General features: G+C 37.1%; 1 protein-coding gene across 5 annotated transcripts in view; it reads right to left on the bottom strand.

The window, feature by feature from the left end:
• Positions 1 to 14,428, bottom strand: part of PCDH7 (protocadherin 7) — a 414,159-nt gene that overhangs the window by 374,838 nt on the left and 24,893 nt on the right. Inside the window, exon 2 of one of the 5 annotated variants that reach the window (XM_027598709.2) lies at positions 11,632 to 11,688. The exons of the other annotated variants lie outside the window; for them this stretch is intronic. Coding sequence (XP_027454510.1) covers positions 11,632 to 11,688 — 57 coding nt within the window. The remainder of the gene's footprint in view (positions 1 to 11,631; positions 11,689 to 14,428) is intronic. 5 annotated transcript variants of the gene reach the window in all.

The following is a 14,428-nucleotide window of genomic DNA, read 5'->3' as shown; positions in this document are numbered from 1 at the left end:
ACATAAAACTATATTTTATATATTTTAATGCATTTATTTATTTCATAAAATTATAGTTAAGATACCAAAAATTGTACAGTTCATTTTTTTTCTCTTCACATAAAGATAAACCTCTAGTACCTAATAATTTCACATTCAAGTTCCATCTTTTTACTCTTCCTAGAAAACAGGAGCTTTATCTCTCTCTATAGAACACAGATTAGCATAAAGTTGGCTGTTTGATTGGATATCTTTTGTCTTTCAAAGAACCTTTACTTTCAGAATTTCCTAAAAGCTGATCCATCCAATTCTAGGAAACTCAGTATCATCTGTTTTATCATAAAAATGCATGACCTCAGAGTAACTATAAAATTGCAACAAGGAATCAGGATAGAGAATAGATGGAATGATTTCTGTACCTATCCATAAAGAAGAATGCGACATCCTTGATATGATCACCTCAAAAGCTTCTACCAAAGAAATAAAACAAAACAAAAGCAACACAGATACAAAAAATTTATCTGAATGTGCTAGATTACAGCTTCTAAGATATATATCTATTAAACTAATTAGAATAACTGCATCTGTAACTTCTCAGATAGCATACTCTCTTCTCAGCAAGTCAAACAGCATATAAAAGAGCAGTTTTATATGCTGTAACCAATCCACAGCTGCTCAGTCATCCCAGTGCAAAGCCACACACTCCCAGCCATGTTTTCCTCCCTTCCTGTCTATAAAAGCAGACAGGTGCATTTATCCTCTCTGCCCTTTACTACTCACACAACTGTCATGCTATTGCAGATGGAGATGTAGTTTTTATCTTTGTGAATATTGGCTTTCTTCAAATATATATGTGTGGGGATAATAACTGCAATATCGAGAGCCTTCAAGGCAATTTTCACAACCAATGTTACAAATTTACTAGCAGTAACAGCTCATAATGGCAGTATAAGATAAATGTTTTAAATTCTTATAAGGTATTCTACTTGTCTGCCAGTCTTCCAGTGGCTTCCTAGGTACTCAGAGTAAAACCATCTAACCTCTGTTTCTCTCTGAACTTACCTGTAATATTGGCCCTCCCCCGCCCCCTGCCACCACTTCTTCTTTCCTACTATTGTCGTCTTTGATACCATGCCTCAAGTATCCTACGCATGTTTCTAAACTACCCTTGACATTCCTTCTGCCTGGAGAGATCTTCTTTCCAAACAGTTTCCTCCCTTTTCTACTTTAGGTCTTTCTCAAGCATGGCTTTCTTTTTTAAGGCTTTCATTGGCCATCAAATTGAAAATGGCAGCCCTCCTTCACTACACCCTGGCATTTCTCATCTCTTGCCTCTGTGTTTTTTTTTTTCATAGTATTTGCACCATTTAATTTTATACTTTATTTATTCACATCTTATTAATTGTCTGCATCCCTTCCGTAGAATGCAGTTGCATGGGATAGCAGTGATTTTTATCAGTGTTTGATTTGCCATATTTCTGTGTCTTGAGTGCTGCCTGGCACAGAGCACGTTAAATATGTATTAAATGAAAATGTGTTGCTTGCACTCATTCATTTGATCACACAAACCATTCTACAAGCTTTCATTCAGAGCCTACTATGTAGAGGACATTGTGTAGTCAATAATAAATTAGATATAATCCTTTTTCCTGCAAAGGTCACATTATCGTGTGAATAGGCATATAAAAAATTAATTGCAAAGCAAAGTGTTGAGTGTATGTTGAATAAAGACCCAAAGAAGAACAACTCGTGAAGTGTGGGAGGCAGGGAAAACATTGCATAGGAAGTGACATTTGAGCTGAGTCACTGAGTCATGAAATATAAGTGTTCCTGAGGAATAGAGAAGGATCAAAGGACATTGTAGACAGAGAAAAAGCAATGTACCAAGGCTTGGAGCTGAAAGAAGGAAAGGAGGACAGGGGCACCTACGTGGCACAGTCGATTAAGTGACTGACTCTTGGTTTGGGCTCAGGTCATGATCTCAGGATCATGAGATCCAGACTGTCGTCGGGCTCATGCTCAGCACAGAGTCTGCTTGAGATTCTCTCTCCCTCTCCCTCTGTTCTTCCCGCTAGTGCTCTCTCTTTCTCTCTCTAATAAATAAATATATATTTTTTTTAAAAAAGGAAAGTAGGAGAAGTAGCAAATAGCAAGTAGTTTAGTGTGGCCAGAGCAGAGAGTTCTTGGGAAATAAATCAAGAAACGTAGATGGTTTAATTCATTTGCTAAAAATCTTTTTGCTCTGCTCATCAGTGTTCACTTTATCCCATGGATGCTACTGGAGGATTTCACACAGAGGAGCTACCTGAGTGATCTAGAAGGAAAGATTTATTTTTTGGAATGATCACTCTGAAGGCAGAGTCGTGAAAGCTGGATCGTCTGTGGATGGAAACCAGAAAGAGGAGTAGAGGTGATGTTCTGGTGAAAGGGAGATAATGAGTTCAATTTTGCACATTTTACATTGAGACCTGAGGGACAGAAATACAGAAATAATTGTCATTTGAAAACAGCTCTTCTGGTAGGTAGTGACTGCTAAAATAAAGAATGTAACTCTTGATAGAAGCTTTGGGGACAAAGAGAGGAGTGAGAAAGATGAGGAAATGTTCAGGGATGTGGGGGTGCACCTAGTATGTAGTGACAGGTGTGATTTAAGCTCTAGGGGTAGAACTTTATAAAAACTGTGGTCTGGCAAAGTTGAAAGGTGCCAACTTCTCAGGCAGAGGTGGCTTAACAAGAACAGTTTTAGGACGGGGGTTAGAGCATAAAGCAGAGAGCAGGGAGCTGACAGCTGAAAGGAAAAAAAGAAAGGAGTATAGTGTGTTAAAGATTCCATTTTATGAATAGAGGGATATGCAGACATTGATACTGTTTAAGATGCTAGACATCTGGTCCCATTTATAAGAAGAGGAAAAAGAACTAATGGGGAGAGAAAGAGTGAATATAACTCAGGCAGAGAATGATTAATGAAGCAATATTGGAGAGGAAATATAGGAGTGGCATCACATACATGGATAAAGACTTTAGCCGTAGCACATTTTTTTGGGCAACCTGATACAGGGACATAAGGGGTTGTAATCATCTGGGGAGTCTGCATAATGTAATGGTTAAGATCAAGGTCTCTGGCCTCAGATGCTCTAGGTTCAAGTTCCATTTTTACCACTTACTGGGTTATATGACATTGACAAGTTACTGAACTCCATGCGTCGGAGTTTTCTCACCTCTTCATTGGGGATGCTAAGGACTCCTTACTCATCGGGTTTTAGGAAGAACCCGTGAGTCAGCCCCCTCCCTGTAAAGCTCTTAAGACAGCCTCTAGCACTACTTGGTCACTATGCAAGTATCTGCTGAGAAAATATCTTAGGAGGGCAAAGGTGTTTCATAGGTTCAGGCCTAGAAGCTTCTTGTTTTCCTGTGAGGAACAGTGAGGTAGGAATGTGGGGGGAGGTGAAAGCAGCATTCAGGGTCTAACAAGAAGCTTATATATAACAGGTTTTCCTGTGTAAATTTCTCTCGCTATAAACAATTATAGAGAGAACCAAAACGGTGCTGTCACCTCCAGCCACCAGCAACAGATGGGGAGAATAGTAGCTTGGTACTAAATTAATAAAAATAAATTTTACTTTAAACACATACACACAGAGCTTTCAGAATCTTACCAGTTTAAAAATAGAGATGCATCTGCAATTGTAAACACTTGGGTTGTTTAAACTTCTAAGATCAAGTACCTTTGAGTTTTACTGCCCCATTGTTATTACAGATGAGTACAAATACTATGAAGTGCCATGCGAGGCCAGTCACTAATTTTAAACAGAGAGAAGCTCTGCAGTCAGAGCCCTGGGCCTCCCACTGGGTTCTATTCCTTATTAACTACATGACCTTAGGCAAGCTAATAAACATTGAGCCTCAGTTTTTTTCATCAGAAAAAATGGCACAAAAATAATATTCAACAGCACCATAAAAATGAGATGACTCGCTCAGCCTAAACACACTTGTATGGTGTCTGGTATATAATAGATCCTCCATCAACGTGGATTTCCTGAAACTGTTATTGTAAATAAAATTGTTGAACCCATCTGAACATCACCAAACAATTATGGACACTCACCAGAAATCCTGACCACCCAGCTACTTGTTAAACTATGCAATTAGATAATGTCAAAAAAAAAATACATATGGGTTTCTAAAGGGTTGACTTAAAATATTTAAATACCAAATCAAATTAGAGATAAAATACTGAAATCCTTTAAAAGAGTATCTGTATGTCATATGAAAAATTATGAATCTCTTTAAATGTCTTACATACTTCCCTGAATAGTATTATCTTGTGACCTTCATTTTCTTACAGTAATAACAGTACCTTGATCCTGACAAGATTTATTGTTTCCAACTAATATCTCCTGCATTGGGTGTGAATTTCATTCCCATTAACACCTGACAATTTAGGACTTTTAATTCGTAACTTTTGCAAGCATAAAACACCTTAGACCCTAAATAATCTAAAGTAAATCAATATATCATGTTTTGTGCAGAAGAAAGGGAAAATAATAAAGTGATACATTTCTGCTCACATTGCTGGGGCTGCTTGAATATGACAACCTCCTTCCTTTACACTCGATAAATGACTAGGGAATGCTTAGTCGCTTGCCTGATAGGGAGCTAAACTTATTTCAGGACGTGTCCTAATGAGTCATGGTAGAGGCTAATAGTAACCCCTTCTGCTACTGCCTCCTCCCTCTACCCACTGTTTGCAGCAAATCTTGATGGTTTTGAGGAATTCGGAAGGGTTAACAGCTTGAGGAGATTAAATTTAATACTGACTGCCGAACCTGACTGGTTTGACAACCCTGTGTACAGAGATTCAATGTAGCTTATGGAAACGTTGAAACAAACGCTGTTATGTTTCATAGTTTCTATTATCAGAAACACTTTTGGAAAAAAATCAAGGTTTCTATCCATAAATTTCATAAGAGTCAAATTTAATTCAGACCTTATTTTGAATTCTAGATATAATGATTTATCTTTTCCAATACCATTCCTTATTTACAGGTTCAATGAAGTCAGAACGTAATTACTCCTTTGGGAAGAATACTTGGAAGAGGCTACTTCACAATTTTATTACACATATGTAATATTTTTAAAGTCTTCATCCTAAATTAGAATATAAGGAACAAGCCCCAAAGAGTGTAGGCGCTTAATAAATATTTGTCTTCTAACAGAGCATAAAAAGGTCATTGTCAAGGAAGCCCAGCTCAAACAGCCTGAGCCCTTCGTTAAAAATCCAGACGTCCCATGACACAGAGAACACCACTTGGCATAGTGTGTTGCTGTTCATCTCCCCTATACTGTCTGTCTGAAGAAATGTCTCCGTTTGGGTGCCTGGGTGGCTCAGTTGGTTAAGTGACTGCCTTCAGCTCAGGTCATGATCCTGGAGTCCCGGGATCGAGTCCCGCATCGGGCTCCCTGCTCAGCAAGGAGTCTGCTTCTCCCTCTGACCCAACCCCCCCTCGTGCTCTCTCTCTCTCTCATTCTCGCTCTCTCAAATAAATAAATAAGATCTTTAAAAAAAAAAAAAAGAAATGTCTCCGTTTGCCTACAATGCACTTTCACACGTTAACTTAGCAAAATTTGTAATTTATGTGAAAACATACTTCTTATACGATTCTCGCTCACGTAACCATATCACCGCTCGGGAAAATAATGCTGTTCACGGATAACAGCAACTGTGTATAAACTGAGGAACTTTCCTTCTATTGCCTTATCAATAAAAGAAAGAGTTATAAAGGTTATCTCTCTCTTTACAGTTAAAGATACTTGAAAGGAAATGAGATATGTACCAGAAATAAAAAGAATCTGTATGGAAGAGTTAAAAGAAACACTCTGACCTTGTCTTTTATAGTGCCCATTATTGTTTATAATGACTTAAAGAGTTGCCCAGGCATGATGCTGACATTTATGGTGTTTTATCTTCCATATCAGCCAGCTGAGAAGTCTTCCACTTTCATTAATATATTTTAATCAAGATTCCGGGAATCTAAACATTTCTTACTCCTTTCAGAACTTCCCAAAAATCCATGACACCAAGTTCAAATGCTCCCATTCTGAAGCCCTAATATTTTCAACCGACTTAACAGTAATACGTCATTGACTTACCCCTTGAAGAATAAATTATCATTTATTTAAATATCAACAGGTTATGTGGGGCCAAATATCTTTATTCACAAAAATTGTCCCACTCATTTCCAGGTGTTTTCACCCCCAAAGAAGAAAACAAGAGACTGGTTTTAGAAGAATGTGGGTCAAAGTTCTGCAGCCACCAGGAATCGCCAAGATTCTGACTTTCACTGAGGCACAACTAAGGAAGGTCTCCAAAAAGTGTCAAGAGCAAAGGAGGAGTCCACATCTTCTAATATTTATTTGCATTTTTAACATTCCTCACTTTCAGGTCAAAAGATAGTCTTGAACATTTATTATTTTGAGAAGAGGACATATTGAGGCTAACTACTCAATTATAATGATTTTTTTTTCAAGTTTCAGGTCCCAAACGGAAGACGAGAAAGCAGATAGTTGCTGCCACACCCTCACTCCAGGCTGAGTCAACTCTTGGTTTGATGTGTTGAAAAAATTGGTAGCCCTGCTTTTCAGGCCAACAAAGGCAACCAATATCTAAAACAATGTAAAGAAGGTAGCTGAAGGAGAGTGAATGAGTAGGAACTACCTAAACATCGTCTTCGTCTTCAATCATGTTATTTATTTCAGTTCCCTCTCTAACATAAACTACAGAACAAACTATATTCTACCCTCAAAAACCCTTATGGCCACAGGTTTACTATTTCAAAACAGCGAAAAATTGCATTCTAAAAATGGCACTGGGGGGTGTCTGGGTGGCTCAGTCAGCTGAGTGTCTGCCTTCGGCTCAGGTCATGATCTCAGGGTCCTGGGATCGAGTCCCACATTGGGCTCCCTGCTCAGTGGGGAATCTGCTTCTCCCTCTGTGCTCTCACTTCCCCCAGATCTTTAAAATGAAAGAAAGAAAAAGAAAGAAAGAAAGAAAAAGAAAAAGAAAGAAAGAAAGAAAGAAAGAAAGAAAAGAAAGAAAGAAAGAAGAAAGGAAGAAAGGAAGGAAGGAAGGAAGGAAGGAAGGAAGAGGAAGGAAAGAAGAAAGAAAGAAAGAAAGAAAAAAGAAAGAAAGAAAGAAAGAAGGAAGAAAGAAAAAGAAAGAAGGAAAGAAAAGAAAAGAAGAAGAAAGAAGAAAAAGAAAGAAAAAAGAAAAGAAAGAAAGAAAGAAAGAAGAAAGAAACAAAGAAAGAAAGAAAGAAAGAAAGAAAGAAAGAAAGAAAGAAAGAAAGAAAGAAAGAAAGAAAAAGTAGTGGGAAGGAAGAAAACAACATGACAAAAATATTTGCCCCCCTCCATATTTGCTTGGATAAATGAGAGATACACAAGTACATACCCTGTGGGGGGAAAAAGTGTATCTTGCTATCTGAAGATACTTTCTAAATGGAAGCTCCTTCAAAATCTAATTGTCTAGCTGAAAGTGAAGTCTATAATGTCAATTCAAAACATTATTATTTTAAGATTTTATTTATTTATAAAAGAGAGAGTGCACACGTGCACATGTGGGGAGAGGGGAAGAGCGAGAGAGAGAGAGAAAAAAAATCCTAAGCAGACTCTATGCTGAGTGTGGAGCAAGAACCGGAGATCATGACCTTAGCCAAAATCAAGAGTCGTATGTTTATCCCATTGAGCCACCCAGGCGCCCCAGGCAAAAACATTATTTGGCACCAACAAGGCAGGGTGCTTAGTTCTGTGGGGGACACAATGATTAATAATTTTATATAAACCAAACAAAATAGATATATATTCATATGTAAATACCACCAAATTTTTAGGAGCATCCAGATTATAAAAAATTAGGGTTCCAATTCTATAGCTTACAAACTTTCTTTAAATCTGTCCCCCCACTATGATTATATCACAAGTTTCTAAAAGACAATGACACAAGAAATATTTCCCAGTGTGTGTGTGAGGATTGAAGGGATGTTAATAGTTGAGAAACAGAAGAGGGACTCTTATTCTCAACATATTTCTGAGATCTTTGATCCTCTAACACTCTAATCAGAATAGTCCAGCAAAGGACCATTTGTTAAGTGCTATCACTTTTGAACATCAAAATACCTCAGTAAAATCTCCGCTAAATTAAGCTTACTCAGAAGTAATTGAATCTGTACAGCATCAATTTTAGGATATTATTTTAAAAGAATTTAATTTAAGGACAAAATTCTGAATGGCTTGTATCACACAAGGGTATAGAAGTTGGAATTTTTTTAATTAAGTCAGTTTGCATGAGTATTACCCATGTATATCCAATAATTCTCGACTACTTTGAAGTTACAGCTCCAATATCTTAGCATGGTCCATGAAGTCCTTAGAAATAGAAACTCCACCTTATTTTATCACCTACTGTTTCCACTCCATCATAAAGGACACCTCTAATTCTTGTACTCATTCTTCTCGTTTTCCTGTCCAGAAAGCACCTTCTTAGCCTTGAAGACTCTGTCAAGGTCACTTACCCTGCAAGGCCTTTCTACATCCCAGGAAAAATTAGTATCTCCCTTCTCTCCCATGCTACTTTATACATAAATGTCCCAGCCATTTGTTTACATGGCTGTCTCTTCTGCTACAACCAAAGCTGCTCCCGGAGTGGGCACCATTTCATATCCATTTGTTGTATCTTCTGTATTTGGACCAATACCTGGCAGGCAGCACATGCTCAGTAACTTGGTAAATGCATGAATGGACAGAAATAGATAAAGGCATATTGTAGAAAAAGGCAAAAACAGATGCTTACTATGTTTTAATATGGTGAACAAACAATATCTCTGGGGAAGAAATTGCAGATGTATTTCTTAATTTTCCTTCTCTCCAAATTTATACCCATGGTTGACTGGTCCCTATGCATACAGATGAACCTATTCACAGACATCATTTCCTCATGGACTCACAGATGTGAATACTAATTTGAGACAGCAATTTATGATTGGGGTTAAATATTTTCTATTTTTTGCCCCTTCCCCACACACCTGTTCTGTCCAATCTTGTCTTTATTCATTATGATCATGTTCTATACCTAGGAAGTTGAGCAATATAGCTCACATTCACAGGATACATTTTTCTCTGGTTTATAGCTAGGTTTGGCCAACGGGAATTCCTGGCCCAGACTAAAGAAGAGGAGAAAGAAGTCAGAGTATTTATTCTCCCAGCCTACAGACCCATTTTGGGTAGCACTCTCCAAATCCTTCTCCTTTCACATTCCATTAACTTCTCTCTCTCCCTGTTCCCATCAGCCTATGGGTGCAACAAAGTGGCTATGGGCAGGAGCTCTCTACCTTGGCATTATTGACGTTTTGAGCACCATATTTCAATGCCGTGAGAAGCAATCCTGTGCCCTGTAGGATGTCTAGTGGCATCCCCAGCATCAACCCAGTAGATATAAATAACCTTTTATAACAATTTATAATTTATAGATTACTTTCATCTATTTAATATCACTTGAGCTCCATAACTCTATAAATATTATTAGAATGTTTACTTTTAGGGGCGCCTGAGTGGCGCAGTCCGTTGAGCATCTGACTCTTGGTTTCCGCTCAGGTCATGATTTCACAGTCCTGAGATGGAGCTGTGTTGGTTTCTGTGTTTAGCATGGAGTCTGCTTGAGATTCTCTCTCTCCCTCTCTCTCTGCCCCTCCCCCCAATCACGCACACACACACTCTCTCTCTAAAATAATCTTTTAAAAAAAAGGATGTTTATTTTTACCAATGAGAAAATGAAACCCAAAGATACAGTAACTAATAAACCTATGCCTAAAAATCCTATAGAGCAATAATAATATGTAAAGAATTTCTTATATCCAAGTCAATAATCTTGTTCCATACCGGCTTTGAACTAAACTTCCTTATATTACTATTTGCCTAAATTCCAGACATCACTGGGGCCATTAAGTTTCACATGAAATGCAAAAGTCATAATGGAGTTCTCTGGGCATTATGTTAAATGTGAGTCATGTAGTTAGTCACCTATTATCTCTTTTTCTTCCCCTTAAGAAGAATAATGTTGCAGTCATGTTGTATTGACAGTTGGAATCTTCTTCAAAGATAATGTATTCTGAACATCTTCTACAAAAATGCCCACCAGGATTACAATAGAAAAATAGAATATCTCCAGGCATGCTCATGTATTTGATCATTTTATGTTAAATCAAGAAAGATGCTTAATGCATTTCAGAGTTTCAGAGACTGCTTCTATCTTTCCTCTCCTCTGCCTGCTACCACAGTTATTGTAGAAAACCTGGACCCATTGAAATTTGCTCATTCAGACAAAAAGACAAAAACTGCTACTGGACTTTAAGAAACTAAGCGATGTTCTCTATAGCTTAGCTGGTTAAAGAAACTAAGCGATGTTAACATATGTGTGCCGTGAGAAGTTCAGATATCAAAAAAGGAACAGGTAATGTCTCCATTAGGATCTCAGGGAGCATTGATTGACGAGAATTGGTGAGACCAAATCTTTTCTCCAGAGTCAACATTTCTTTCTTTTCTTTTTTCTTTTTTTTTTTTTTTTTTTGGAGGGGAACACTATCTTGGATTCACTATCTCCAAAGAAATTACATATAAAGCCAAAACATGTCATTTCTTGAGTCGATAACTACTAGTCCAGTCATAGTATGGGCTCTGCAGTCCAACAGATCATAAGCCAGGGTAGTTAGAGAGAGAGTAATTATGACCAGTGCCAGATATAATTACATTCTCCTGCCCTCAAGTTACCCCTGCTGTCATGTTGTCCCTCTAATGGCATCACTGTCAGGCCAAATCCTAGAGAGTAAAGTCACTATCTTTTGTTGAGTTCCAAAATGTACCAGTATCTGTGTATCCATCATCTCATTTAACCCCCACAACACCCTTACAAAGCAGACATTGGTATCTTCCAATTACTAGAATATTGATGTCCAAAGAGGAATCAGATCTACTCCACCTCAAAACTAGTCTCTCCACCTTCACTGCCTCTGGTTGAGTAAATCAGACCCTATCTATCAACAATCATATTATTTGTACATAATAGACACATTATATGTTGAGTAAAGAAACAGTTTGAAAAGTTGCTCCAGTCTTATGGTCCTATTAAAGTTAAGAGTGGAAATCACGAAATCGCCAATCATATTTCTGGTCACATCTCAAAAATTTGATGGATCCACTTGTGGAACTAAGCTTTTCATCTTACAGAAACAAGAAAACTGATCATTTCAACTTTTTTTATATTAAAATTTTTTCAAATATAGATAAATTGTTTTGAGGGAAAATTAAGATATAGTAGAAGTAACAATGAAATATCTATTAGGTGATAAATTAAAATGTTGAGATTACACAAGAAAAAAAAAGTCCAACTAGAGACTGCCCAAATAACATTTTGTGGTTTGTAAAATGTGGTTATCAAATTTTTGGAATGCTTGCCTATCAGACCTATAGAATAATGCCCCTTCCTCCTACCCCAGCCGTGAAGATGTCCACATCCTAACCCTGTGAATATATGAATATGTTACCTTACATGGCAAAGGGGAATTAAAATTGTAAGTGGAATTAAAGTTTTAATCAACTGACCTTAAAATAAGGAGATTTTCCTGGATTATCCAAGTAGCCCAATGCAATCACAGTGTCCTTAAATACATAAGAGAGGCAGCAGAGTCAGAATGGTGTGGACATGAAAATGACTACCAGCTATTTATTGCTGGCTCTGAAGATGGAAGATGGTCAAGAGCCAAAGAATGCAGGCAGGCTCTGGAAGCTGGAAAAAATACAAGAAAATGGCTTCTCCTTCCACCTTCCGAAAAAAGCAGCAGAGCCCTGCCAACACATTGATTATAGCCTCGTGAGACCCACTTCAGACTTCTGACCATCAGAACCCTAAGAAATAAATGTTTGTTGCTTAAGCCACCATGTTCACAATAATTTGTTACAAGGGCAGTGGGAAACTAATGTTACACTAAAGTAAAGACTGGAAGACACCTGGAAAATTATGGTTAGATGCATCAGCCAATATCCCAGAGGACATAAACTTTCCTGGTTAAATAGTATCATAATGCCTCTGTTTTCTTAGACACAGTTTGAAGTTAACTATATAAAGCATACTGAAATCTTTTATCTTTACAAAGATGGTTTTAGCCAACACCTTTTTAAAAACCATAATATAGATTGCCATAATGGAGTAACACTCAAAAATGCATTGAAATACTTAAAGTATTAAGGCACATCATATATCTTGTTCAAATGATTAATTATACTGCTCTATTATGATTCATGAAAGAATCCACCATGATACCTGTGGTACAAATGACCTACTGATAAAAATAGCCTGGATTATTAAATCCTCAAAAGTCTGCTGCAACAAACATCTATGTATGGTTTACTAGACTCTACCCAATTAAAATCTTGGAAAACAAAGAAAAGAAGAGGAAAAAAAGAAGGAAGGAAGGAAGGAAAAAAAAAAATGCTTCTCTTCCTTCAGCCAGCCTTAGATATTTGAAATAGCCATTGTTAGCTGGAATGTTTTTGCAAGTCAATTTCCAATTCCTACAAATAGTTGCTATTATTAACATATTAAACCACAAATATCCACCAATGTAAATGTACTCTTAATAAAATATTTCAACCATTACCCTGAAGGAATTATACAGAGATTCTGCAAGTTTTTGTAGAAAGTAAATGAGGTAGATTTCAGGAACAGTTACTGAAAATAAGGCCTCAGGAGACTGGAAAAGTGGGTACTCTAGAATTCTAAAAGCCTACGGCACAGAGATGCCAAAACATAGAAGAAGTATTACAACCAAGGCTAACAGTACTAAGTTGCCCATTCCAGAAGATCTACTCCTCTGTTCTCCTTTCATACTGTGGGCCTCACAACTGAAGCTAATTCCCAAAAAATCAATCTGGTTGTTCTTCCAATAAGTAACCTCCTTTTTGGGTCTTTTACCATGAGGCTGGACAAGGACATTTTACAAATGTGGTCCTACTGCGGCTTTTTTAAATACTTTTTAGTATTTATATTATATTATATTTTAGAAATATAACTTAGAATTTTTAAATTATCATATAAGATAGGGTTATCAGTCTCTGTTACCTCTTGGAAGTGTGGTGCTTGCAGACCAAAATTTACCCTAGGGTTTTAAAAGAGACTATTATTTCTTTAGAGGAAAATATTGTGTATGTGTATATATTTATGTTTATGTTCATATTTATATATATGTGAACTCAGTACATATATGTATATACATGTATGTATGTGTGTGTGTGTATGTAGTATAAATGGAGTAATCTGACCCTGAGTGACGGAGTGGCATTGGCACTAAACAAGGGATACCTTACTGCCACCTGGACACAAAACCAGAGGTCTGTCGTGAAGTGACATCTTTAAGAGATCAAGGGACCAAGAATGATAGGAGAAAATACAACCAGGGTTGTTTTGTTTCCCAATGTTTTCCTCTGTATTCTGGATAGCGTCTCATATGAATCCTTTCATGAGGAAGTCTCACATCAGGCTTTCTGTTCATCCAGAATCCACCAGAATAGAAATATAACTTAGAGAGGCAATCTTAAAAGCTGTCATCGACCAGTCACTTACACAGGACCATCTAAAAGCCAGCTGATAACAAGTACCAGTTTAATAGAAGACATGATAGGTGCTCAGGGGAGAAGGAGAGCACTAGAAGAAATGAAAAGGACCTAAAAATAATTAGAAATTGTAAAAAAAAAATCATTATGATTTTTCTTGGGAAACCCCAGGGATATAACTCTTTTGATAATCAATGCATAAAATAAATACAAGATATAAACATACAAGCTTACATGACTATTTTTAGGAAAATATAACTTATGACTCAGATGAGTTGCTGTATTTTTCAAAGTTGCCTGGAGAGGGTGTAAATATTCCAGTAATGTTGCCGTGATTAAAAACATCTATATAACTCCTCTTTTGGAAATCGCTTGGCAGCCTGTGTCTCTTTTCTTTCAATCTCTACAATGATAGTAACAGTTCCCATTTGAAGGTGAGTTGACATCAGCAAATTACTAAAAGTCATTCAGAGCCAAGTGTGAAGGATTCAGAGTGAACAGTTACAGTGAATAAGTTCAGTTTTTGGTCAAAATCACAGAATGGCTAAAAAGCAGTGAGGCTAACTGAATTGCTCATTAAGTGTTTCTAATTTTAACAGTCAAAGAAAAAAATTCATTAGAGATGCATAAAAAGCAAAAACCTGTTGAAATATAAAGGAGGATGGGGTGTGGAGAAAATACATTCCAACTCCGATCCAATGAGAATAGTTAATGCCCTATGGCCAAGGTTGCAAGACTGATGCAGAAGAAATAAATTATAGCCAAATTATAACTTCCTTGTGAGGTAATT

Source organism: Zalophus californianus, chromosome 2 (genome assembly GCF_009762305.2).
Source record: "Zalophus californianus isolate mZalCal1 chromosome 2, mZalCal1.pri.v2, whole genome shotgun sequence".
In the NCBI taxonomy this organism is placed as follows: domain Eukaryota; kingdom Metazoa; phylum Chordata; class Mammalia; order Carnivora; family Otariidae; genus Zalophus; species Zalophus californianus.
The sequence above is the reverse complement of the archived record's forward strand: the minus strand, read 5'-3'. Positions and strand labels throughout refer to the sequence as shown.